This window comes from Protopterus annectens, chromosome 12.part0 (assembly GCF_019279795.1).
Source record: "Protopterus annectens isolate FY-2018-M chromosome 12.part0, PAN1.0, whole genome shotgun sequence".
Classification (NCBI taxonomy): Eukaryota; Metazoa; Chordata; order Ceratodontiformes; family Protopteridae; genus Protopterus; species Protopterus annectens.
This window is the reverse complement of record NC_056746.1, coordinates 843065365-843092405: the sequence shown is the minus strand read 5'-3', so window position 1 is coordinate 843092405 and position 27041 is coordinate 843065365. Positions and strand designations below refer to the sequence as shown.

Here is a 27041-nt window from a genome sequence, read left to right as displayed (position 1 = left end):
GGGGGAGAGGCAGTGGAGGAAAGGCATATACTGTAAGGGTTTTCCAGCTGAATGATAGGGCATCCACTTTCCATGCTTGTTTGTGATAAGTCCTTGCGCAGAATCTCTGTAGTTGGCAGTTGTGTGGGGAGGCAAACAGATGTCTGGGCATCCCCATTTCCTTGTTATCATGCTGAAGATTTGTGGATCTAGTTTCCACTCATGAGAATCCTTGAGATTTCTACTTAGTTCATCTGCCAGAGTATTTGTCTTTCCTGGCAGGAATTGTGCTTGCAGGTGTACTTGATAAGTCAATGCTGTGTTCCACAAAGTCATGGCTTCTCTGCAGAGGGGGTAGGAATGTGTGCCTCCCTGCTTGTTTATGTACCACATGACTGTAGTATTGTCCGTCTTTACCAGCAGTTTTCCTGGATGAAGTAGATCATGCATTTTGAACAGCTAGCATCTCTTTTTGATTGATATGTAGATGCATTTGGCTTGCTGGCCATGCTCTCTGAATACATATCCCTGCCATGTGTGCCCCCCAGGCATAATCTCATGCATCTGTTGTTAGTGTCTGCCTGGCCATGGGTAGAGTGAATGGCTGTCCCTTGTTGTGGTGACAGGCCTGTGCCCACCATCGAAACTCCTGTTGCAGGCAGGGAATGAGGGTAATTAATGTTTCCAGGCTGTGGCAATGTTAAGTCCAAACACTTTTTAGATACCATTGTAGTTTCCTCATATGCAGTCTTGCATATTGAATTAGTAGAATGCAGGATGCCATGAAGCCCAAAGCCTGCAGAATTTTTCTTGCAGATAACTGGGTGCTTGTTGCCAACATTTCGAAGTAAGAAGTCAGTTGCCTTTGTTTGTCTGGCATGAGATAAGCCATCTGGGCAGTTGTATTTAAGCTTGCACCCAGAAATATTATCTCTTGAGAGGGTACTAGTTTTGATTTATTTTCGTTTACCGTGTACCCTAGGCAAATTAGTAATCTTTTTACAAACGCCAGATGCCTCAGTAGAATGTCTTTGTTCTCTGCTTGAATAAGGCAATCGTCCAAGTAAGGGTATATTTGAATTCCCCTTTGTCTGCAGAAAGCAATTACTGGTGCCAGGCATTTTGTGAAGACCCTGGGTGCAGTAGATAAGCCAAACGGCAGTGCAGAGAATTGGTAGTGCATTGATCCAGCTATGAATCTGAGGTATCGTCTGCAAGACTGTCTGATTGGGACATGCAGGTATGCCTCTTTTAGGTCCAAAGTTACAAGCCAAGCCTTCTTGCCCAGCATGGGCAGAAGCTGCTGCAGAGTCAACATTTTGAATTTTGGAACGTCCAGAAAAGTGTTTAGAATAGACAGGTCCAGTATTGGTCTCCAGGCTTTGTCCTTGCTGGGTACCAGGAATAGTCTTGAGTAAAATCCTTGCCCCTGCTCTTGCTGTGGTACTCGCTGAATGGCCCTCATGTCCATGAGGGATGTAACTTGTTTTTGTGCCTCTGCCTATTGATTTTGTGGCAGGTCTGGCATACCTTTTGCCTTTGGCAGGGTGTGAAAGTGGAACCTGTAGCCCTGTTCAAGACTCTTTTGTCCTGGTTGATTACATGCCAATTTTGTGGAAAAGTGCTAGTTTTCCCCCTAAGGGGACTGAAAAAAGATAAGTGCTTGGTATTGGCAGAGGAAAGTCATTGGGACTGTTTTCTGCATGGCTGTGATTTGTCTTCTTCGCTTTTGGAGGTAGAAGCACCCCATTGTTTAGGCCTGTATGAGCCTTGGGGCTGGGATTTGCCTCTAGGGCATCTGTATCTGCCTCTTTGTGGCCTAACACTGCAAAAGACCAGTTCTTTGAAGGCCAGTTCCTGCTAAATCTGGGTGGTTGTACCTGTAAGAAATCCTTAACTGTCTTATAGATTTCACTTTATCCTCCATTTTCTTCAACACCTCTTCTGCCTTAACACCAAAGTATCATGCTATAAAGGAGCATCCAATAATTTTGCTTTAACATGATCAGGTAGATTTTGTTCCTTTAACCAAGCATGCCTTCTAATGACAGTACCTGTAACAGCGGCCCTGCAAGAGGCCTCCAGTGAATCAAAACCACATTGCAAAGTATGCTTTCCCACTTTTTCAGCTGCATGCAATAAATCCTGCATTTCCTTGTTATCCGGACATTCAGAATTTGTCAACATTTTCTGTTTTAGCAGAGACCTTAAATATCGTTGATATTTAAGCATATGAAACTGATAATTTAAAGCCCTTGCAGCCAAGGTAGCAGAAGTGTAAACTTTTTCCCCCCATCTGTCCAGTGCCCTAGAATCCCTATTACAGGGGACAGGGTTTTTTTGCAGTGGAAGCCTTGACCCCTTTGGGACCCTGAGATATAGTTTCTGGGTCAGCAGCAGGGTTTTTATATAGAAATTTGTGGGAATCTGGAGCCCTGTAGTATCTGTCTGGCTTAACTGGTGCAGGGGGTAAAGAGTCGGGAGACAGGCTGGACTCTGAAAATACATCATCTACTATGTCTAGAACAGGTGGAATAGCAAGAGGTCTGTGCTGAGGTAGTAAAAGAAAGTCTCTGAGCCTTTTCTTAGATTCTGAGTAATCTTGGCTCTCCCAGTGAAAGTGTTCCCTCATGCAATGAAGGGTTTCCCCAAAGGAATAATCCTCAGGAGGAGAGGCTGAAGGAATAGACTCTTCAGCATCAGAATCCTCGTAGGGAGGAAGGAAGCATCCCTGTTCAGAAGAGGAGTCAGAGAAAATGGAAACCTGATCTGAAGATTCATATTCTGTCTCTTGCCTAAACCTCTTATCAGGAGGGGGATGGGAACCCCTGATCAAAGTAATTAGGTCTTCGGCCATTTTAAGCATCTGTTTTTTAGGCATGGAAGTCTGTGCAGGAGAATGCTGTACTTGTTTCTTTGTCTTTAGAGCTGCCTTTGCCTTTGAAGCTGAGGTTGGCTTTACGTATAACTGTGTAGGTCTGAAAACACCCTCAGAAGCTGATGCCTGCTCAGTGGCTTCGGACCCATCTGAGGGAATAGTTTCCGAGTGTCCAATACCTTGAGTATCCAGAGGCCTAGTCGGCTCCACGTGGGAGTCGGAAGCGTCCTGTGGCTCTGAGGTAGCGGGCGTCAGGGGCTGTGAAAGTGCCTCACTGAGAACTGGCGAACCGGCGACTGGCCTAGCAGAGGCCTCGTCAGTTTTGGACCTCGGATGCCTGTCCTTTTCCTTGCACTCTTTATAGACTCCGGTCGTCGGCTGTTCCGACGGCATTATATAATTAAATCTTCGGCCAAAGTAATGAAAGGCAAAATCGTACCGACGCGTTGGTTAAATCTAGCACAAAACTGACAGCTAGCAACGTCATGGTCAGGGCCTAGGCAAGGAATACAGTAAGAATGAAAATCCTTATGAGGTATTTGCTTCCCACAAGAAATACAATTGTTAACTTTTTCTGACATCGGTCTGGAGCAAGAAAAAAGTTTCCCCAACAGGGTACTTCGTTATAATGAAGACTTCGGATCTGAAATTCGGTTTTGAAATCTCAGGAGTCGGCCGACCGGCACTTGCGAACTGCTTTTGATTCAGGCATCGCGCGTCAAGAAAGACTGAAGAAAATGGTGTCAGCTGCATCTTTTATACCCTTGGCGCACTGACGTCAGGGAAGAGGCGACAGCAACCAACACCGGACCAGGGCTTTGGAATTCAGGCCGACTGCAGGTAGCCTACTAGCAGGATAATCCAAGTATAATGACTGCAACAGTGAAACACGATGAACATCGGAGATTCCCTGTTGCTTTTTCTAAAGCTGTCTGGCTATGTTAAACTCCTTTAACATAGTGAGGCAGTTTGTAAAAAGCAACGGAGATCTTGCTTTCTCTGTTGCTTTTTTCAAAACTGTCTCGCTATGTTAAATGGGTTTAACATAGCGAGACAGCTTTAAAAATAGCAACGGAGATTCTCTGTTGCTTTTTTTTAAAGCTGTCTCACTACGTTAAACCCATTTAACATAGCAAAACAGTTTGTAAAAAGCGACGGAGATCTTGCTTTCTCCATTGCTTTTGCCCACAGCTCTGATGTACTGCATAGGCATACACATGCGCAGCACATCAAAACTGCCGCAGAATACCAGACAACTGCGGAAGGGCAACAAGGAGGCATTATACAATGGCATTATTTAAGAAAAGTAATTTTTTTTTCTTAAATAATGTCATTAGATAACAATAACGCCTGGGTGTGGGTAAATGCTGGATTTACCCAAGGTTGGCTTTGTTTGGTCACTCAGGCTTCGCCCTCGTGACCAAACCACACCAACCGTGGGTAAATCCAGCATTACCCACACCCAGGCGTGGGTTATTGCTATAGTAACCTCGCACGATCCTATGATATTTAACAATGGGGTTTCTTACAGTTCAGATTTCCAGGAAAAACACTGTTAGATGCATAGTGGAGATATAGAAATAGCTTTAATAGTAAATCTAGGATTAGGTGGAGAATTCAGGAGAATCTTTAAAATTGCAAACCGCCATTAAAGCATGGTGCTTGTGGTAAACCCTCTTAGTTTCATTCTATCAATGTACCAGTGTCAAACCAAGTGGTAGAGGTACAAAATATCAGCTAACCCAATGCCTGTGATTTTTTTTAAGTTTACTGGAAAAACTGTATCTGAAAGTTTACTAGTTGTTTATCAACTATCTCTTCAAACTAGGCTCTGCCTACCCTATACTTCTCATTAACATGTTCTACTTTCCTTATTAATTATTACAAAACAGTTTCCCTCTGTATAATGTTACTTACATCCTCTGTGGATACTTATTATTGTGACAACTCTTTATTAATATAATTAAACAATAAGCTGCCTTCTTTATTATGTATTGTACCTGCATTTTGTACTGTACTTGCATTTTGCACTGTTATGAATTCTGCCCTCTTTGATAATTCTGTGTTAACCTGTAATGTGCATTGTACATATGAATGTTTTTTTTTTGTTTTGGTGCAGCGGTAGCGTTGTCGCCTCACAGCAAGAGGCTCTCCCATTCGATTCTCGGCTGTAGCGCCTTCTGTGTGGAGTCTGCACGTCCTCCCTGCAGTTGAGTGGCGTTCAAAAGACATGAGTGAATGGGTGTGCCTTCGTTGAAGGTTGGGCGTCAGGCTGTCACCTCGGCACCGTAAAAATCGACTGCCAATCATTAGTGGACAGGAGTTCCACTGTGATGACCCCTAACTGGGAAAAGTCGAATGAAAAACAAACAAACTGAGCTTATCTCCCCAGGCCTCTACTGAAAATGGACATATATCCAGTTAGACTAGCCCGGTCAACAAATGTAAAATAAAATAAATAAATAAATTGTTTATCCAGTTTTACTCATTGAAATTTTCTGCCCATGCCAAAAATTTTCTACAAAAGAAAAGCAAACATACAGAAAGAAAGACTACAGGAACACAAGAGAACATTTGTAAACAAACAGCATTTCAGCTGCTAAACATTACACATGTAGCATGTATTTGTTTGGAAAGTGCTTTAGGTTTATTTCCATTGGTTTCACCAAGTATACTTGTAGGAAATTTAAGTAAGTTAGAAGGAAAGGTTAATCTGCAAATGAGGTGTTCTAACACCTTATGACTCAATTATCACTTTGCTCTTACTATAATGACAATGATATTTGACCGATAAACATATCCTCATATTTCTCTCTCTACATTTAGGGCCTTGCACATTCATACTGTGTCATTAGTGACTGCACTGCCTCATAGTACAACTCTGTGCTGGGAATTGGGTTTATTAAACATTTACTTACTGACTGACTCTAACTGTATATAAATATATTTGCCAACTACTAGGTACAACAGTTAAAGAACCCCTTTAAGCTATGGACCAAGCCAAATGCATCATCTTATACAAAAAATATATATTACTCATATAAAAAGACAACAATGTGGCAAATCTTCAGGTAAAATATATACATACATAAATGTGTGTGTATATATATATATATATATATATATATATATATGTGTGTGTGTGTGTGTGTGTGTGCGCGTGTATTTTGCTTACTTATGACAAGTAAAATAAGACACAAGAGACCCCAGCTGTTAACATTCAAAGCTGTTTACTTCTTAAATGTTTTACTCAGTGCTTGGCAACTCTAAAACATAAAACAGTCTTACCTTTCATTTTCAAAGCTGAACAAAAAAGATAATGTAGGATTCATCTCGTGTTAATAAAAACACTAGTGCAAAGTGTATAAGCAAATACATTGGTGCCTTTCACACTCTACAGAGATTCAGCACATCCTCTGTATTTCCATGTATTATTTTCCAAACAATGGACTCACCCTGACAACTCTTTTTGAAACGGTTGCGGACCCAAAGAACAAACTTGCTTACACTGTTTTCCCAGAATAAGTGTCCGTTACAGAGGAAGCCTATATACTCCTTCACTCTCTCCTGATAACACAAATTACACTGCTTGGTAGCAGGACAGGCATACCACCAGCCTTTTTCTACCCCCAAATCCCCATTTAGACCCACAGACCCAAGTATCGTATTGAAGTGGAGAGGTGAGGCGGGGGGGGGGGGTTGGACTTTTTTTAGTAGATTCATGACTAGGCCAATGCCATGCCAAGTAGTATTGCTCCACAGCTCTTCAAATGAAGGACTAAAAGCAGATTCCATACATCTCCAACCAGAACTGCACCACCATCCAAGCAGTGCGAGGTTTTTGCCCAGTTCTATGACCTCGACCCATATGGTCCAGGCTCAGGGACAGGATCCACAGGGAGCAAAAGGATGGGAGCGAAGGTCCAGCAGTGGCCAACACATCCCGGTTTTCTTACTCAGTAGTGCAGCCTCCATCTGCATTCTTTTGAAATACTCACCATAAAACTTTGTATACAAATTCAGTAAACACAAAAATAAACTGACAATTAATGACTTCAATAATCTCCGCTCCCCCAACGCAGCAATACGTTGGTCAGATTAGACACTAGTGTGAGCAGGTTATAACCAGCACATATCAAACATTCACTGAATAATTCACACAGTGGTGCAGCAGTTAGCGTTGTTGCCTCACATTAAGATGTTCTTTGGTTTGATTCTTGGCTGGGGTGCCTTCTGTGTGGAGTCTGCATGTCCTTCCTTGCAGTTGTGTGGGTTTCCTCCAGGTGATCTGGTTTCCTCCCATATTCCAAAGACATGCAGTAGGTGGATTTGACACACTAAATTGGCAGTAGGTGCAAGTGTGTGTGTGTGTGTGTGCTAGTGAGTGGTACAGATGAATACCGCAGCAGGGCTAGCCACCTGGCAGTATAAACCTTGACTAGAGATGATTGTCACTGTTGAAGTAACACCCCAACCTCATCTGCAAAATGGGAAAAAGGGTTGAGGATGGATGGATCACATCAAAAAAGTAGAAAATGCTAACAGCTAATTTAAAGTAGCTGATAAAGCATTTCTATCACAAGTTCTCAAAGAAAACTGAGCAATCTGCGACTATCTTACTGTAAACACTGCCATGGGGGGGGGGGGGGGCACAATGTGTATGCAAATTTAAAAAAACATTTGTTGAAGCTGGGTTAGTCCAGCTATTTCACTGCAAATCTGCAAAGAAAAGCACCATATTTCTTTCATATTTGTTGACCAGGTCCCTCCTTCCAGGCAGTGCCATTTTCAGAGGCATCCCAAGGAAAAAGTTTTCACATGTGCATAAAAGGTACAGAACAGAGCAGTTACACCACTTAGGAAGGTGAAACAAAACAGGACAATTGAAAAGAAGTATATAATGCACTTTTTCTTAAAGAAACATAAGAAATAGAGACTTGCGAGGTGAAATGTCACTGCTCACATTGTCTTCATGGGAAGACATCTGTGGTGTGTGCTAGGTTACCAGAACCATCCAGAATGATTAAACTACATATCTCATACAAACTCTAGCACACATAATTGTGTTAATGTATAAAAGCATAGTGCTAATATAAAAACACAAAAAAACAATTCATATAATGCCCAAATGATACAGTATCAATCTTAAAACTTAATGCAACCTGACATACTATGGCTTTTATTTTTGTAGAAGCATTACTTTATAAAATTAGGCACAAAACTTGACATTTTGTTATTATGCTGCATACTGCAACATATTAAACTGACCTGAAATCAATGTGCAGTTGGATATCTGCATGGAATATAGTGCCCTTCTGCTGTACTCACTGATGAGAAATGGCCTTCTGGCACAGTGGGCTTGGCATTTACCCCTACGTTGGCCTATGCTGCTAAAACTTGCGTTTGAGAAGCAGCCCAGACATGTAAGGCCTAGTGTTTTTTTTTTTCGGGGGGGGCAGGAGAAGTGGTATACCTTGCTTGCTTCTCACAGTCTATGGGTGAGAGGATATATGTTTGTGTCCCCCTGCAGAAGCATCTTGAGTGGAGATAAGAAGAAATGCAAAGCAACTAAGTGAAACAAGAGGGAAGAAGCATTCCTGAGTCAAAGCATACCCAGTCTGATGAGCACAAGTTCACAAAGGGAAGGGACACTACATATTCAATCTTAGTGGGGAAGGGCAAGCTGGGGGGCCCATAAAGGAATGAACATGTGTAAGCAACTGGGGGACCTAATTACTTAAGGTGATTGGATGATGGGAAGGAATGACAAAAAATATATTTTATATATATATATATATATATATATATATATATATATATATATATGTATCTGTGCATTTATGCATATATAGATATATGTATCAAAGTATTTTCTTTTGTTTATCGTGTGTGGTTGACTAAGGAGAGAGTCAACAGGTGTGCGAGCTCAAATAATTCCTGGGATTGAGTAATATGATCTTACCCCATTTCTGTGCGCTCTCCGAGTTAGTGTACATAATTAGAAGGGGTGTGGCCCTGTCACATGTATACTTGTGTGTCGACACTGTTGTTTTCGACTTTCTGACGTTGATGTTTTTACAGTCAGTACTGGGTGTTTTCAATATATACACACGCCTCTCTCTATATATATATCGAAACACTTTATAACCTCGAATTACTGAAATGTCGAATTTCAGCATCTCGAGACTATAAAGCAGAATGTTAAAAATAGCGAAAGGTCATAATCGCGAACTCGAATATATGTCGAATTTGCGGTTATGGCCTTACGCTGCTTAATGTCCGGGATTGTGTTTTGATGGTGCGCGGTGCCGTGTGTGGATGTAGGTGTTATATCAGGTAAGTGTTTTCTAAGGGTTTTGAGTGTGTGTGAGTGTGCTGATGTGTTTGATGTGTGTGTGAGGGGGTCTGAGAATGTGCATGTGTGAGTTGGCTTTTGTTTTGTGTTTGTGCGATCTCGGAGTTAGTATATATAAGTAGGGTGGGGTGCAGGGGCTTGCCCCCTGCTTATGTGTGTATGAGTTGTGTATGTGTGTAGTTTTGTTTGTTTATGTTGTGATGTGGGTATTGTGGTGTATGTGTGGTATAGTGTGTGCGTTTTTTTCAGTGTTGTGAATTTCGCGTTTTTTTGTGTCGGTATTCTGTGGATTCGGTTTTATAGTCTCGAGATACTGAAATTCGATATTTCAGTATTTCGAGGTTATAAAGTGAATCCATATATATATATATATATATATATATATATATATATATATATATATATATATATATATATTCACATACATACACACCTAAATATATGTGTACACACACACACACACACACACACACACACACACACACGCACGCATATATGACACGCACATTTCTGTTGACATGCCTAGAAACAGGCCATAGTCTGAGAGTCTTGGATTCCTTACCTGTATGACTTCTTGATGTCATCTGATGTGGCATTCTTGTCTAGCCCCAGCACACGGTACAGTGTCTCACCTGATGTTGAAAGGGAACGCTGTCTCTGCTCTGTCATTGTCAGTTAGCTGAAAATATGAAATAACGCAATGAATTATAACTTGCAAATGCATCACCTCTGTCAGTCAACAGATAGCAAGCACCAGCACTCAGAAACAATTAAGATAACTAGAAATGTAGGCCTACAGACACCAAAGTCTGCTTTGATTACAAATCTAAAAATGAAGAAAAACAAATGAAAGTACATCACATGTTTCCAACTCCCAGTCAGTCATTATTTTGTAGATTAACCATAATAACGTATGAAGTGCATATGACAAAACCAATGAATTGGCACCAATAGAATTCATTATATTTGCAGGATGAATGTAACACTACCCACACTCATAAAACCAGCAGGTTATCTACTGACTTGGGGCAGCTCCCGTTTTGTAGCACACATCTAGTCCATTGATCCTACAGAATGCTGCTTCCATTTGGCTCTTTCAAAGTAGAGGTTTCTTATACCTTCATCTGGCATTCTTGAAAAATATCTATTTCAACCTGCCTGAAACCTTTAAAACAAAAGTAGTGACATTCCTTCAATTATTAAATCTTCATAGTATCTGCAATAAAATTACAGATCTACATGCCTGGACATCACTATTTTCCCAGATATCCTAGCCATTACTGAAACATGAATTAAAAACAATATGAAAGATGCAGAATACTGCCTTCAGGCAGTAACATTATAAGGACTGATCAACCCCACAAAAAAGGGGGCAGAGTCATAATACTGTACCCCCCAGGATCCTATAATCTCCTCCTAGTCCAACTTCATCCCTAAATCTCACTCAGCTGAAATACTCATAACACTTAAACTCGAAAAAAACTTTCTGTATTGTTGCAATTTACACCTTCCTCAACACAACATATCCATACTTGAAGAATTTCTCTCCTGAGTATCTAGTAGTATTACTTACAAAAAAAAATAATTCTAGGTGATGTCAATATTGACTAGTAAAACGTAACCTCTGACAGTACCTCATCCTTCATACATCTATTTGGTCTGACTCAATCACAATTCTTGATTGGATTTTAGTCTCAAACCCCAGTAAATACACTTGCCAGTGGCATTTATCCTAACTCCCTAAATGACCAATCTCCCTGCATAAACACACATATTTACGACTCATCGCCCCAATACTCACAAACTTAAATCAACCGGGAATCTCACAAAATTTAACTAAGACTTATTCAACAGTATCCTAAGGACCTTCAATTGGTCTACACTAAAAACTCTTACATTAGATGATGCGGTTACAACTTTTAATATCTTAACACCAAAAATAACCTTGCCCCTCTACGTATAAATAGAGTAAAATTAAAATATTTCCCCATGTCTACCCACCCTCACCAAAAACATTATGCATACCAAAGACAAGAATTGGAGGGAGTGGCTAAATAAATACTTTCAGTGACACAGAGAACTTTGTAATCAAGCTAAAAAATAAACATACAAAGATAAGAAACACTATGACCAACTACAACTTAATCATAAAAATGATCCAAAAACTGTTGGTCTTCTGTTCACACACAACTCAATCCTGGCTCAAAAAAAATGATCTGTATCCCTCTCAAGCCTGCTGTCCCCTCAAAATAGCAACTACATTTAATAAATACTTTATAGATAGCATTGCTGCCTCACCAAAGGCACATTACCCTCCCCTACCCTAGCCTATAACATATTACCACCTGCCCATCCACTACCACATTAACCTCTGAAAAATATGAATCCAAACAATACTTAGATGCAAATGCTAACAACTTCACCTTAAAACGTGTAACAATATCTACTGTTAAAAAAACTGCTATTTAAACTTAAACCTTTCTTCAAATTTGCTGAATACCTCAAGATGGCAACAGAAGCCATATCTTACCCAGTAGCAATCTTAATCAATAGATCCATACATGAATCTTATGTCACAGCTATTTGGAAAATATAATTTGTCATTCCACTGCACAAGGAAGGAAATTCTACAGAAGTCTCTAACTTTCAACCAACTGCAATTCTCTCCCCCCCTCCTCAAAAATCCTAGAAAAAATTATCCACACTCAACTTCTTCACCATCTTCTCTCAGAACAGCTATTAACCAGTACTCAACATGGATTCCACCCTGGCTAGAGTACAACTACTGCTCTGCTATCCTTTTAGATAATATAAAGGAAAAAAGGGACTCTGGCAAACTTATCTCTTCCATACTTCTGGATCTCTCCATAGCCTTTGGTACCATCTTACATAGCAAAATCCTTAAACTGCACCATCTCAGCCAGTTCCCCCCCCCTTCACTTCAGTGGTTTAAAAGCTACCTACCTGATAGACAAACTGTTAGATGGCAACATACTTTCTCTCCTTACCTTGCTTGTTACCACTGGTGTACCACAAGGCTCAATTCTTGGTCCACTTCTCTAACATTTTCATTAACGCTCTCTGTACCTCTTCTACACAAGCATCATTTATACACTATGCCGATGATTCGAATATGCTTGTCTGACACTCTGGCACACCATCTTGAAATCACACCAGAAGCCTTCACAATGCCCATATTACTCAACTGCCAAAAAACAAAACAAGTCCTATTCCTCCTCAAAGCACATCTGAAGAACAAATCCAGCTTCAAAATCTTCTCACTTAGCACAGAGAGAGAGAAACTGTACCACATACAAAACTGCTTGGTTTGACAATCGATGACAACCTTGAATTTGAAATCCACATTCAAAATAGTACAAAAATTCACCAGAAACTTGGCATACTTTATAGACATAAAAACTAACACTGTTAAAACCACACAAGCAACCACTCAACTCGTTCCTTCACTCTTATATGGTGCCCCTATCCTTACCAACTTTCAGGTATCTGTTAAAACTGAACTTGAAATATGCTACAACAAAGTTGCGACATTTGGTGCCAATAAACAATACTATACACATCACTGCAAAGCCCTTATAAGTTTGAGCTGGCTTGAACTAACCCACTGCCTGGAGTTCGTACAACTAGCTACTGCCCACAACATCATTTATGAACCCAGTGCCTGTCCTACATCAAGCTTTATTCTTCCTTCCTTTCACCCCAACAAACCCCTTCATTCTAAAGATAAACACCTTCTAACCATCTATAAACCTCAAAAAGCAAATAGAAATAGCATTTACTGCCACTCTGTTGCCAAAAAATGGAATTCTATTCCACAGGCTATTAAAAGAATAGCTGTGTAAGAACTTACCACAACCTTATATGTCCTTCGCTTCCATGTTGCAGTATTCATTAATAGTAGGGATTTGCTGCCAGCAGTGTCACCTATCGGCAAGTATACCAAAGTCTTGGTTTCTGGAGGGTACGTATGATGTCCCTTTTCAGGGCCATAAACTGGCGTAGGATATAAAGGTGATGTCTGCACATACACCCTCCTCAGAATGAACTGCCACATACAGTAGTCCTGTGGGTGTAAGAGTCCCAATGGGGCTCTTGGAATTACATGCAGGCTAGAGTCAAGGAAGTAGGTGGTGTGTGTAGTGGAGACATTGGGGGTTATCAAAGTAATGTTCTCCAAGTCAGAATGGCAAGCAAGATGTTAAAGGTAGAGGGGCAGGTGGGGGAAAGTGAATACTGCAACATGGAAGAGATGGACATCTAAGGTTATAGTAAGTTCTTACACAACTATTCTACATCTTTCTATTCTCATGTTGCAGTATTCATTACAGTAGGGAGAGTATCAGAGCTTTAGGTATGGGCCTGGGTGGAGGATTGGGTTCCCTGGTAAATGAGGCCTTGGAGAATTGACCTGGCAAACCCCGCTGTTGCTCTGGAGTCTAGGTCCAGTTTGTAATGTTTGGTAAAGGTGTGAACCGAAGTCCAAGGGGCACCTTCTAAAATGGAAGCATAGTCAATCGCTTAGAAAAAGGCAGCTACCCTGGTAAAGAGTGAGGTTTGACATGACCGAGCTAGGATTTTTCATGATAGGAATAGCACATGCCAATGGATTTTGAGATCCATGAAGAAATGGTCTGCTTGGAGATTGCCTTCCCTAGAGCTCTCGGATGGAAGGAGATGAATAGTTGTTCAAACTTTCTGACAGGTCTAGTTTTGTCTAAGTAGTACCTCACTCAGTTGCCTGTGGACATCCAAAGGATGGAGTCTCCTCTCTGAGGAATTTTGTGGATGAGGGTAGAAAACCAGTAGGTTAATGGTCTGGTTTGAGAGTTCATTAACCAACTTAGGCATGAAGGAGGGGTTAAGTCCTGAGGGCAACTCTGTCCTTGTAGAAAATAAGATAAGGAGAGGAAGCCATAAGGGCTTGTATCTCTGATACCCTCCTGGCAGAAGTGACGGCCACTAGTAGAACTGTTTTCAGGGTGCACAGTTCCAGGGATACTGAATGAGCTGGTTCAAAAGGTGGCAATGTAAGTTTTTCTAGTACGAAATTCAGGTCCCAAGGAGGGGGTATAGGCTTTCTGGGGGGGTCTGATATGAAGTACCCCTTTCAGAAAAAGCTCAACTTCCAATCTGAAAGCCAGAGAAGGTGATACGGGAAGACAAGCAGAGATGGCAGATAAATGGACTTTGAAAGAAGAGTAAGTTAGTGCTGAGTGAAGTAGCTCACACAAATAGGAAAGGACCATAGGTATACAGGTAGTCAGAGGGTAATGTTTTTTTCTGTTTACACCACTTGGAGAATCTGTTCCAGTTAAATACATAATTCTCACTGAGTACATCCTCTGAGTATAGGTGTCTGTAGGGGATTAGAACCCTATCACCCATAAGGTCAGTTTCAGATTGTTCACCTGGGGGTGTAGTAGGGATCCCTTGTCCTGTGTGAGCAGGTCTATTCGGTGGGTTAACCTGTGATGATTGCCCTTGGCTAGTAGGTGGAGAAGGGGAAACCAATGCTGTCTTGGCCAAAATGGGGTCACCAACAGGATTTTGTGTTTGTTCCTCTGTATTGTCAGGAGGACTTTCTGAATCATAGTGAAGGGAGGGGAGGCATAGAGGTAAATTCCCTCCCAAGGAAAGGAGAAGGCGTCCACTTTCCAAGCTTGGGGATGTGGGTCTCTTGTGCAGAATCAGGGCATCTATCTGTTCCTGGGGAGGCAAAGAGATCTGCTTGTGGAATACCCCACCTGTGGATAAGGTCCAGGAATACCTCTCTGTGAAGCATCCATTCGTGAGAGGGAGAGGACGTTCTGTTGAGCGTGTCTGCCATAACATTCTCTATTGAGGGAATATACACTGCTACCACATGAATCTGGAGTGATGATGCCAGGTTCCATATCTGGATGGCCAGACTGCACAGAGGGTAGGACTTTGTTCCCCCTGCTTGTTTATGTACCACAGGACAGTCATATTGTCTGTCATCACTTTCAGGGCTCCTGGCTGAACATCCAAAAACACAACAACCACAAACAGCACCAAACCACAGACACGAGGAACCTGGCTCCAATAAAGGCCGTCCCGTCCAAGATTCCTCGTCTCAGAGGAATACCTGGTACAAACACTTCTACAAAATGCACTGTTGGATTCTTGTTAAAAGTTCATGGACCTTAATTGCAATACTTAGAATAGTGCAACTTTAAATATAATTAGGGAGAATATACATTAATTTGAATACTGCAGTATCTTAGAGTATTTCCTACTCTGAGGTTCCAGAGATACTCTAAGATACTGCAGTATTCAAATTAATGTATACTCTCCCTAACTGTATTTAAAGTTGCACTATTCTAAGTATTGCAATTAAGGTCCATGAACTTTTAACAAGAATCCAACAGTGCGTTTTGTGGAAGTGTTTGTACCAGCTATTCCTCGGACAAGAGGAATCTTGGAAGGGACAGCCTTTATTGGAGCCAGGTTCCTCGTATCTGTGGTTTGCTCCTGGCTGAACAGCTGATTTGAATGTTAGAAGGGCTAACAGTAGTGCCCTCATATCCTTGATGCTGATATGGTCCTTATGTCTTAGGCTGGACCATCTGCCTTGTACAGAGAATTGATTCTGGTTTATTAGTAGCACTGCACCCCACCCCAAGTCTGATGCGTCTGTGGAGGCGTGTTGTAGGGGGGCTGGAACCTGTAGGGGGGGATTCCTTGGTTGAGGTGAAATGCTAATACTCACCATTGGAGTTTCCTGTTCAGACACTGAAGTAGGGGAAGGGGTGATTCCAGGGACTTGGAGTGTTGGCTCCATACATTTTTTTTAGGATTCACTGGATTTTTCGCATGTGGAGTCTTGCCAGAGGCAACATGGGTATAAGGGATGCCATGTCGCCTAACATTCTTAGGAATTTCCGAGCTGGCAAGGAGGAGTGGGTGAGGAGTTTTTTGAAGTATAGACAAAGGTCTAGGATTCTTTGGTCTGGAATGAAGGCTTTCATTCTGTCTATTCTGATCCTGCATCCCAAGAAAAACAGGTCTTGACAGGGGGTCAGGTGAGACTTTTTGTGGTTTATGGTAAACCCTAATTGAGTTAGGGTGGAAATTACCTTTTGTAGGTGGAGTAGAAGGACTTGGTGGTCTTGATGAAGAATAAGCATGTCCTCTAGATATGGGTTTATCTGTATTCCCTGTGTCCTGCAGTGAGCAATGAAGGGTGCTAGACACTTTGTGAACACTCAAGGAGCAGTGGAGAGTCCAAAGGGCAAGGCAGAGAATTGAAAATGGCAAGAACCTATTGCAAAGCAGAGGAATTTCCTGTAACCTGGATGTTTAGGAATGTGCAGGTAGGCATTCCTTCAAATCCAGGGCTACCATGAAAGCCTGTGTTGGTATGAGTGGCAAGAGCAAGGGTAAGGTAATCATTTTGAAGCTGGGTACCTTGAGAAAGAGGTTTAGGAAAAATAGTTTAGAATTGGCCTCCATGGGCCATCTTTCCTAGGTACAAGAAATGTTCTGGTGTAGAAGCCTATGTTTCTTTGTGGGTAGGGTACCTGTTCTATGGTGTTCTGAGCTAGAAGTTGTTGAACGATGGGTGGAAAAGGTGGGCTTGGTTTGTAGGTGGTTGAGGAATACCCTGGAAGGGTGGTAACATCCACCAAGTCATGAAATATCCCCTCTGAATGATGGAGAGGACCCATTGTTCTGATATAATTATCCACCATGAGGGTAGAGAGAGGGTGAGATGAAGGGATAAGGGGGTGTTTGGATCTAAATGTGGTAAGTCACAGTGGAGGTGGTCTGGTTTGGTCAGACTGACTCTGAAAGGGTGTGGTGGAAGAGTTGGTGGGAAACCTGGGGGTAGAGCTTTTCCTTGGTTGTCTACCCCCCTTTGACTGAGGTGCTGGGTGCAAAGACCATCTTCTAACAAAGAAAGGTTTTTGTGGGTAGTTCCTGTGGTATCTGGGTATAGGGGATACCAGTAAATGTTTTAGGTTTTGTAGTTCTTTTCCCTTTTCTTGAAGGGAGTTGAGAAGCTCTGCTGAGGCTTGGCCAAACATGGTCTTATTGTCCAAGGGTGCGTCAAACTATTTTGTTTGTACATCCATAGGGAGTGGTTGTAGTCTCACCCAGGAATATCGCCTCAAAACTGATCCTGACGCAGCAGACTTTGATGAGGCTTCCACAGCATTATAACTGTGGAAAGTAGGGTATTTATTTGAGCTTTAATGTGAGAGTCAGGAGACTCAGAGAGAAGGATAGGAGGATAGAAGCTTTGGTGATGGTATCCAGGACATACCTAGCCATATGTTTGGTAGTTGAGAGCTCTTATAGCCAGAGTAGAGGAGGTATAGACTTTCTTCCCTAGTCTGTCCATGAATTTGCTGTCTTTATCCCATGGGGTAGAGAGCAGCACAAGGCAACTGTCTTGATGTTTTTTTAGCAGAGACTTCAATAACTGCTGGGTCTCCTGGAGGATTTTTAAAAAGGAACTGGGTTTCCTGAGGGACCTTATAGAAATGTTCCGGACGTTTTGAGGCTGGTGGTTGTGAGTCTGGGGACTGAGAAGCAGCCAAGAATGCATACTGGAAAGCAGGTAGCACGGAGGGCACAGAAGAAGGAGATGGTTGCTCCATTTGTAGCAGGTCAAAGTACCTTTTCTTGGTGTCCGATACTTCTGATGCCTGCCACTCAAAATGTTCCCTCATGAGGGAGATTGTCTCTCCAAAAGTGAATTCTTCCCCTGGGGACTCCGGAGTAATGGCGTCCTCCTCCTCTGGTTTAATGAAATCATTGGGGGAGTCTATTTGTGATTCATAAGTAACAGATTCCTCTGAGGAGGAATTGTCTTCCTCCGATACCACTAAAAGGTGTCAAGGAGTGGGGCCAGGTGGTAGTTGAGAAAATACTTCCCATCCAGGAACCGGTTAAGGCTCAGGACACTTTACTTTTTGTTTTCTCTTCAAAGGGGTAGCCTGTGGAGAAAGAATCGGAGCAGACATCTGTTTGGGTGGAAGTGTAGGAGCAGGGCCCTCTGAATGAACCGTGGTTCTCCTCCGCCATCAGGATCTGATGGCTGATTAGCCTCAGTGGACGTACCTAAAGTTTCCGCCATCCCAGCTTCCATTGAGGCTCCGGGGCCTGGTTTGAAAATGGAGGTATGAGAAGATCCTGGGCTTTCATTAGCCTCAAGAATCTGCTCGGATGCCTGAGGCACAGTGTGGAATTCCGGCCTGATTTTCTTGGACTTCTTCCTCGGCGGCTCGGCGGACAGGCCTGCTCCACCTTCCATGCCAAGAGCAAGACGTCATAATCTCTGATTTTTCAAATAAAGTTTTAACATGGCCAGATGGCTGCAAAGTGTTTTTGGGATAAAATATATGCAAAGGGGGCAGGACGTATGGTCGTGGGCCTCCCCTAAGCAAAATACACACTTTTCGTGCATGTCCTTATGAGAAATTTGTCTCCCACAAGCACACTTCCCCTTTCTATTTGACATGTTAATCTGCTTAATCTTTGTCTTCTACAAAATGTAACCTAAAATTTTATTGTAATGCCTTAATCTTTGTTTTGTCTGAACCTACAAATGATTTAAATTGTAAACTGCCGTAAACTTTTTGTAACCTTTGTATTGGAGCTTTTCTCCCCAAGACTCCACTGAAAACAGGTTCTTATTGGCCCAATGGACTATCCTGGTTAACCAACTGCAAATAAATAAATAAATAAATAAATAAAAATAAATGCATGTCGTAACAGTAAACAAAAGGCAGAGAAAAACCCAATAGGGCACTCGTGTATCGGTTGACTGAAGCGGTCATCTGGTCTGGAGCAGTAACTTTAACCGGTCGTCTGAAAAACGTGATCTGCTTTCAGAACTGGCAAAAAGGAGTCTGACGTTCACTGCGGCAGAAAAGTTCTGAAGAGGGTACGTGCAGACGTCACTTTTATACCCTACGTCATTTATGGCCCTGACAAAAGGACGTCACACGTACCCTCCAGGAGCAAAGACTTTGGTATACTAGCCAGATGCCGGTGGTGCAGGGAGCAACCTCACTACTGTAATGAGTACTGCAACATGAGAATAGAAGGACATCTGTAAGTTACCATCCATCCATTCTTCCTTCAAGCATCTTCTGAATGACCACCTAACTCATAGCTCTGCTCATGCCATACCCCAACTTGAACATCAATCTCATCAATTTTTCTCCATCTCTACCTGTACAGATTCTCTGCCCATCAACAGCTGCTCATCTTCAAATAGCTATCTTTACCTCTCTCTCTACCACCTTACATAACCTTTTCATATCACCTCTTCCCCATTTACACTAATCTCTCTCACCCTTTATAGTCACAATTAAACTAAACACATGACTTTTACTTATTACTAGTGTGAATTGCCAAAAGGATGCTTTCAAGAATTATATATAGTGTTTTACTTTGCTTTTTCTCATTGTTCTCTTTGTAACATAGTTTGGTATATCTCTATGCCTTACAGTATTGTTGACTATTTTTGAAATGTGTAATTTTCTACTGTTCTTTTATGTAATGTCTTTGAATTTTTTATTCTTTGTAAAATGGAGCTTTTCTCCCCAGGCCTCCACTGAAAATGGGCTCTTGTGACCCAGTCGGTCTTTCCCTGTAAACAAATGTCAATAAATAAATAAATATTAATTCTCAAATGCCTTCTGGTGCTGAAAACTGCCACTAGCCTTCCCAAAATAAGGGAGATAGCTGTGCAGTCCTACTTTAATCTTGTATGAGCAACCTATACAGCAACGTAGGAGTCTTGAATTCATGCACCATGCATAAAGATTACTGGTCTTCTCGCTGGATTTACAATAAATGCAAAGGATCTTAGACCACTATTGTACGTTTGATTTTCATATGAGATATAGGTCAGTGATCTGGGCTGAGCTACTCTCCTGGGATCCAGATGGCTTTTTCTGGTGAGGAGGCTAAAATTGACTGGTCAAGGGCTGGCTAGACTGGCACTTTTCATCTAGAAGAGGATGAGGAATCTGCATTACGATGACCACTCTCAAGAAGACAGGAACATAATATTGGCAGCATATATTAAACTATGTGTAAACAGATATCCTAAAATTCACAAACATGGAGCAAAACATTTGCATACTGACATCAATGTGTGCTCATGTCCAGGATTTTCTAGGTGCAGAGCAACCAAAACTCTCACTAAAGTATAATGATAGGCATGTCTTGCTGACCTCCATCGCATGGTGATAACCAAGCCCTAAGAGTCTAGATGACTTCACCACTGCAGAGGTACGACCCCACTGTGGTAATGGATGTCAAAGGGAGAGCGACATCACATCTGGGGCTGGTCAGATGCACTCAGGAATCAAAAGGAGAAGGGATGAAAACAGTGAAGAACTTTAGAAACATGGCATGGCAAAGTGTGCATTCTTGAGAAGATTTATCACTAGCTTGTAATGCTTTCATGAGCCACTGTCAAGTAAATTAACAGTGTGAGATGTAATGATAGCCACCAATAAACTGTACTAAGGAAAGGTACACAGCAACACTTTACAATAGTATTTAGTGCAGAGGATTGAGGTTATGAGCCATTAATGAGATGATTCCTTTAGATCCAGGTTTGATTTCCTCAGCATTCATCTGCAACTACATAACTCTATAAGCTGGTTACCAAGAGTGCTCCTGGGTAGTGTACGTAAAAGCTCCATTTGGATAATTTTTCTACACGCTAGCTGTAATTATAATTTCACAGTAAGCCAAAGTGCACTACATATTTACTGTGACTCACTGCAGTAAATATCTGTACCACATAACATATTTCATTAAACTTTACTGAATGTATATCCTTAACATTAATGCTTAAAAGCTAAGGGACTTCTAAGGCGGCTGCACACTGAATAGCATGATGATTAGAGCTCTGTCAGTGTGAAAAGTGAAACATTGTTTTAAAAAAGCCAGTAAATGTTATCAATTTGGGTAAAATTTACTTACTAGATAGCAATTACAATGCTTGGATGCCAACAAAACATTCTGGAAAATGTAAGCAAAACTCGAATAGAAGAGAAGAAAAAGTTTCAGCTTTACTACAGAACATGGCTTTCAGTAATTTACAGAAAAATAAAATGCACTCACAAGTAAAGCAATATGTCAATGTCAAATTAAAAAGGCTGGAAAAATAGAAGAAACCTTATCTAGCTATTCAGATGAGCTGATAAAACTTGAAAATCAGAGGCTAAAATTAAGGAAAGACTAGATGAACATGAGACTTCTTAAGAACAGCGGTTTCAAAAAAGATTTAGAAGACACGGCAGAGAAAACCTCATTTTGGTACACCATGAAAAACTGAAAGGATCAGACTGCATTCATTTTATGAAAGTACAAATAAGCAACTGGACTGTTTTTTTCACAGCAAAATTTGTTAACCGAGAGGGCACGTCATGTGTATTCGCCAAATCTGACCATCAAAAGGTAGTGAACACCTATAATACTAGAAGTTGTGATCATACTAGCAGAAATAGTGGTTTCTGACAAATCTGTGGCAGTGGGAAAGTATTAAATGTTGGGGACACCAGTGTGCTCTTGGAAAATAATTTAGTCATTGTAAATCAGGGAAGAAAAGAAGCAGAGTTATCCTGACATTTGTGATGTTTTCAAGTTGCTATATCCATTGGTCTTCAAAATATTTTCTTGGAGGGTCAAAGATTCTCTTGAATATAAAACAGGCTAAGAAAGAAAGTTTATCCACCAAACATTAGGCCAGAAAGCAAAAAGGGGATTCTACTCTCAATCATCTGACAATAACAATATACTCTGCCAGGGAAACATTTTACATTGTTCCAAAGGTAAATGATTGAGCAATAGAAAAAAGCCCAGGAGCTGACTAAAAGAATCATGAATACTTTTGACTTGAACCAGGGATGGGTATGGTAGTAGACAGAGAGGATCAGAAAAATCATCAACGATGTGAAATTAGTAAATAAATGAAGAAACTGTAAAGCATCAATCCCACTAGATACAGTTTAGACATGTGACCTGTGGTTCTGCAAGATGAACAAACTAAAGGACTGAAGTTTGTTGATGTTAAACTTGTGGGTGAACTGTAAAACAAATCCCACTGCCATTAACATTTAGAAGAACAAAGGGACTGGAGTAAAAACATTCTTATTCTTATTAATATTGGTATAAAAGCTTCTTGATGCAACTTATATGTTACAATGTCAAGCAGTTCCATATAGTATGCAGTCAAAGGTATTTTAAATGCGAGGTGGAAGAAATTTTTAGTGACTGTTGTATATGCTAGTAATATTAAAATAAGAAAGTACTTTTTCTTGGCTGTAGTGTGTCCATGCTTTACACTCTAATGAGATAAAGGGTGGTTAAAGTTAAAATTAAGTCGGATCTTGAGCTCTGATGGTTTAGTGAGAAATTCGTATTTTATTTGAAGAATTAAAAGATAATACTTCCCCTTGCTTTCAGAGAGCTAGTTGCCTATGCCCTTAGTTTAAACCACCAAAGTTTTGTTTTAATAAAATAGGCTCAAAAACAAGAAAAATATGAAAAAAAATGGAAAAGATTTTTTTCCCCCATTTGCAAGGTTATTATCTGCTTTTTTCATTATTGACTGTGTTTAATTGCGGACAAGGAGCAGCGCAAGCAATTAATCATGGCACACTGTTCACAGCAAGAGAAACGTGCAGGATACAATTAAATGAATTTAAAGGGATAGTGGCAAGCAGTTCATTGGAACTAAATGAAGTTGGAAACTATGAGGAATTAATAATACATAAGTAGCGGTCTCCTTAGCAACCCAGGCACGTTAATGTATTAAAGTTAACAGTGCACAATTTAAAGAGCATTCACTGCACTTTTTCCTAAGAATGAAACAATGTTTATTGAAAGCATCCAAGTTTCACATCTAGCCAAAGAATAGAGATGAGAGAAGAATAGACAGCAAGCTATGCAATTTAAAACACAGGCATGAATGTGTTTCGGCATGAATAACCTTATGTTTACAATAGGGGATCCCTGCGGGTGTAGACATCAATATGAGAGGGATAAACTTCCTTTTTGGGGTAGTGTATATCGTTTTGTCATCTTTGCTGTTTGTTAAAAGGGGAATGTGGTTTTAAAAGGGGAAGGGAGTTTTGAAAAACATATTTAGTTTTTGTTTCTCAAGTGCTTTTACTCAAAGTGAAAGTCTGGGCAAATGTGACCGGAGAAGATGAAATTGCATACAACAGCACCCTGTGTGCATGTAAGCTGCAAGTTGGACATGTACTGAAAATAACTGTCATATATATTGTGCGGGAGTAACAGCTTTTTTTTTTTTTTAATAAGAATGGCTGCTTTGTCAATATTAACACTAAATGTAAATGGCTGTACAGGTAAAGGTCAAAAATAAAAAAAAAGCAGAGTATTGAATTACATTAAGAAGTGTAAGGTGCAAAATGCAATGTTACAGGACATGGTTTTGGTTGTAAATGAACATGTTAGTTTGACAAAGGACTTCAAGGTGGACATTCATGAACAAAGGAAAAGAGGAATAACAACACTAATTGCAAGGTGGGATCCAATAGTAACAAAAAAGGGAAAAAAATGCAATCATATTAGATTTGTGGTAGTGAAGGGCTACTGGCAGGGAAGGAGGATTATGTATTCACACTCTAGCTAAAAACTACTATTTTAGAGAGCAGAAGAATTTTGGAAGAAATAAGTGTTCAGAAATTATCTGTGGGTGGAGAATGGAACCTGAATTTGGATCATGAGGATGTAATGGGGACCTAGAAGAGAAAAAAATAACAAAAAAGGGTAGATTTCTGAAGACATTTATGAACATATTTAGTACAGAATATGTGACTTCAGTAGCAGGAACTCAAACATAATTTACTACTATTCCCCAAGATACAATAAGGGGAGCAGACACTACAGAAATATTACTTCACAGGAGCATGCATTTTTAATTCAAAGCTCGGAGGCCAATCCAGTAACTATATCAAACTGTGTACTAATAAAAACAAATATAAAAATGCAAGGTAATGATGCAAAATGAGATACTGGTGTTTTCCTACCTATTTCTTAGAACAAGAACACGCATCCATATGCCAAACTACTGGGAACTTCAATAAGGTGACTTTATTCTTCCCAAAGGGACAGTATCAGACAGAGAGTCAGTCTCCTAGATCTGCTAGCTAAAGTAATTTTATCTGGACTAATTGTTTGTACTCTGTTAAAAAGAGAGGAATTTAAGGAAGAGGTAGTGGATATGACTTGAAATGAATTGGTGAAAATGAGTTACTTCAGAAGGAATAGCTAGTGAGCAGGACAAAATGAAAATGGGATTTAGAAAAATCGAAATAATACAAAGATTTATATATATATATATATATATATATATATATATATATATATATATATATATAGTAAAGAAGTAATATGAATTATTTACAAATGCTGGCAAAGGCTCATGTACTGCAGAAGGAGAGGACTGACAAAGCAAACTGCAGAGTACTACGAGGGGAGAAAAGGAGAATATTCAAAAACATGCATGAGTTTAGAAAGACTGCTGTTAAACTATTTGTGATAGCTCTTAGAGTGCAAAAAGGTTAATCACAATGACTTACACAACAGACTATAGAGAAAAGTAACCAAACTTACTTAGGAAGCCTATGACAAGAAAAGCAACAAGAAATCCTAGGAAGGTATTAAAAATAAGTCAGAAAAATTATGAAAACTTGTACAATGCAGAGGAATTGGGAAACCAAGAAGATACAAATTGAAATATTTATGGCCATCTTAATTATGTCAAGATTAGAAGAAAATTAAGCTCAACAATTAACAGCAGAGAGAGGAAGAGATGAAATAAAAATTGTGATGTATAAAATCAGCCAGCAGTGAAGTCTCCAGGAACAGATGAGCTTCTTCTGGAACTAAGTAGGAAAAAAATAAGAAAGATCCAAATAGTTTTGTTTAACTATATTTTAAAAAGGAAGGCAGAATTACCAGCATCTGGGGAAAAAAGGTGTGGTGGTCACATTACTCAAAGAGAGTGAAGACTCTTCAGATTTGGCTTCACATAGACCCATTTCAATTTTGAGCCATGATCATATCTACTGTAACAGAATGACAAATGTGCTACCAAATTTGATAGATGGAGATCAATGTGTTTGACAGGCAAGCATCTGACAACATTAATAAAATGATGATCCAGAGGGAAGTTGAGTATGAAAACACACTGAAAATGGTAGCAGAGAAAGCCATTTTATCGAGTCAAATGAGATTCTATGAGTAAAGCAATGGTAGCATTTGTATTTCCTGATAGAATAACTGGGTTAATGAGGAAGATGTATGAAGCAGAGGCAATAATTAAGGTGGGATGGGGTTCTTTGGAGATTGGGGTCAAGCATTTTTTAAATGTAAGAAACTGCAGCTGGTAAACCCTTAGACACAATTTAAAAAAAAACACCATATATAATCACTTTTTGCCTTAAAACAGCCAACCTCCCAATCTTTATGGGTTGCTGTAGAAGAAAGGGATGGTTTAATGAGCTGGAGTAGGTCATGGGTAAGTGTATCACAGAGGGAGAAAAATGGGGTAGTCACAGTTGCTTCCTGCTTGGGGTTCACCCTGGGGGTCTCAGACTTCCCTCTGTCTTCTTTGCTGCTATTTTATTTTTTTGTGGACATTTTTACCTTTAGGTTGTCTCTCTCTCTCTTTCTCTTGTAGTAGGGCCATTGCTTCTTAGCCTAATTTCTGCTACATTAGTGCATAGCAGGGTAAAATGGACATTTAACTTACTCCACTGTATTTGCTTTTTCCTTCAGGTTTACTGCTTGAAATTGGGGTCCAAAAAGAAAGTCTTCATCCAAAGGTGTCTTTAGGCATCTGTATCTTAAGAGGGGTTACTGAATGATGGTTTACATCTGGGTAATAATGTTGACTTCATGCCAAAAATGTTCTGGGAAGTTAAGAAGTGAGAGATGATTACAGGTGATTGTAAGAAGAGATGATTGCATCATCTGTTTTGTGAGGTTACAAAGTGAAGTGAAATGGCCATATGCATCAGATTGAAGCGTTTTGTTCCCACTTCCGCCATTCTTCATACCACAGTTTTAACAGGCATTTTACCTTTCTGCTTAGCCAGGTGTGTGTGTGTGTGTGTATGTGTAAAAACCTAGTGGTTACTGGAAAGAATGTTGTTTTGTAGATAGAGAAGGGTAGATCTGAATAAATCTGTGGCAGTGTTTGCAGCATGATAGGAAAAAATGTGGTACCATTCTTGAATGGCAAAATGTGTTTTGAGTTTGTCAATGTTATTTTGTGATACTGACCTGTGGATGGGGGGAGCCAATGGGAGATTTTTTTAAAAGGGTAACTAATGGGACAACAGTCACTAAATGCGACAGGGTGGATAGTAATGTGAAAATTCTGAAGGAAAGGTGGTTATTAGTAGGTGAAGCAGGATATGAATGAGAGTTGGTTCATTAATGATCTGTATGAGATCCAGTACTGCAAAAAATTCTGTGATGCAATTGGCAATCAAGTCAAGAAGGTCAAGGTAAAAGTCACCAAGAATCAAACCACTGCCTTGTCTGGGAACAGTGAAGTAATGTTATGCTTCAGGGATAAGAAGTTTTGGGTGAGACTTGGGTAACAGAATAAAAATTGCATTTTTATGTTTGGATGGGATACTAGTGAGCAACCATGCTCAATTTGGAGTCAGAAGCAAAGCATTAGCTTTGTTGATGGCAGTCATGTGTGGGATTTAAAGAGCAGTAACATTCCTCCTCCTCCCGATCTGTTGTCTGGTCTGGTATCACAGAAACAGT

At 40.4% G+C, this 27041-nt stretch overlaps 1 protein-coding gene across 1 annotated transcript in view; it reads right to left on the bottom strand.

Moving 5' to 3' along the window:
* The window catches only part of DNAJC5 (DnaJ heat shock protein family (Hsp40) member C5), a 1154993-nt gene that overhangs the window by 401406 nt on the left and 726546 nt on the right, over positions 1-27041 (bottom strand). Inside the window, exon 3 of the mRNA XM_044089884.1 lies at positions 9775-9891. Within this exon, the coding sequence (XP_043945819.1) occupies positions 9775-9881 (107 nt within the window). The 5' untranslated portion in view covers positions 9882-9891. The remainder of the gene's footprint in view (positions 1-9774; positions 9892-27041) is intronic.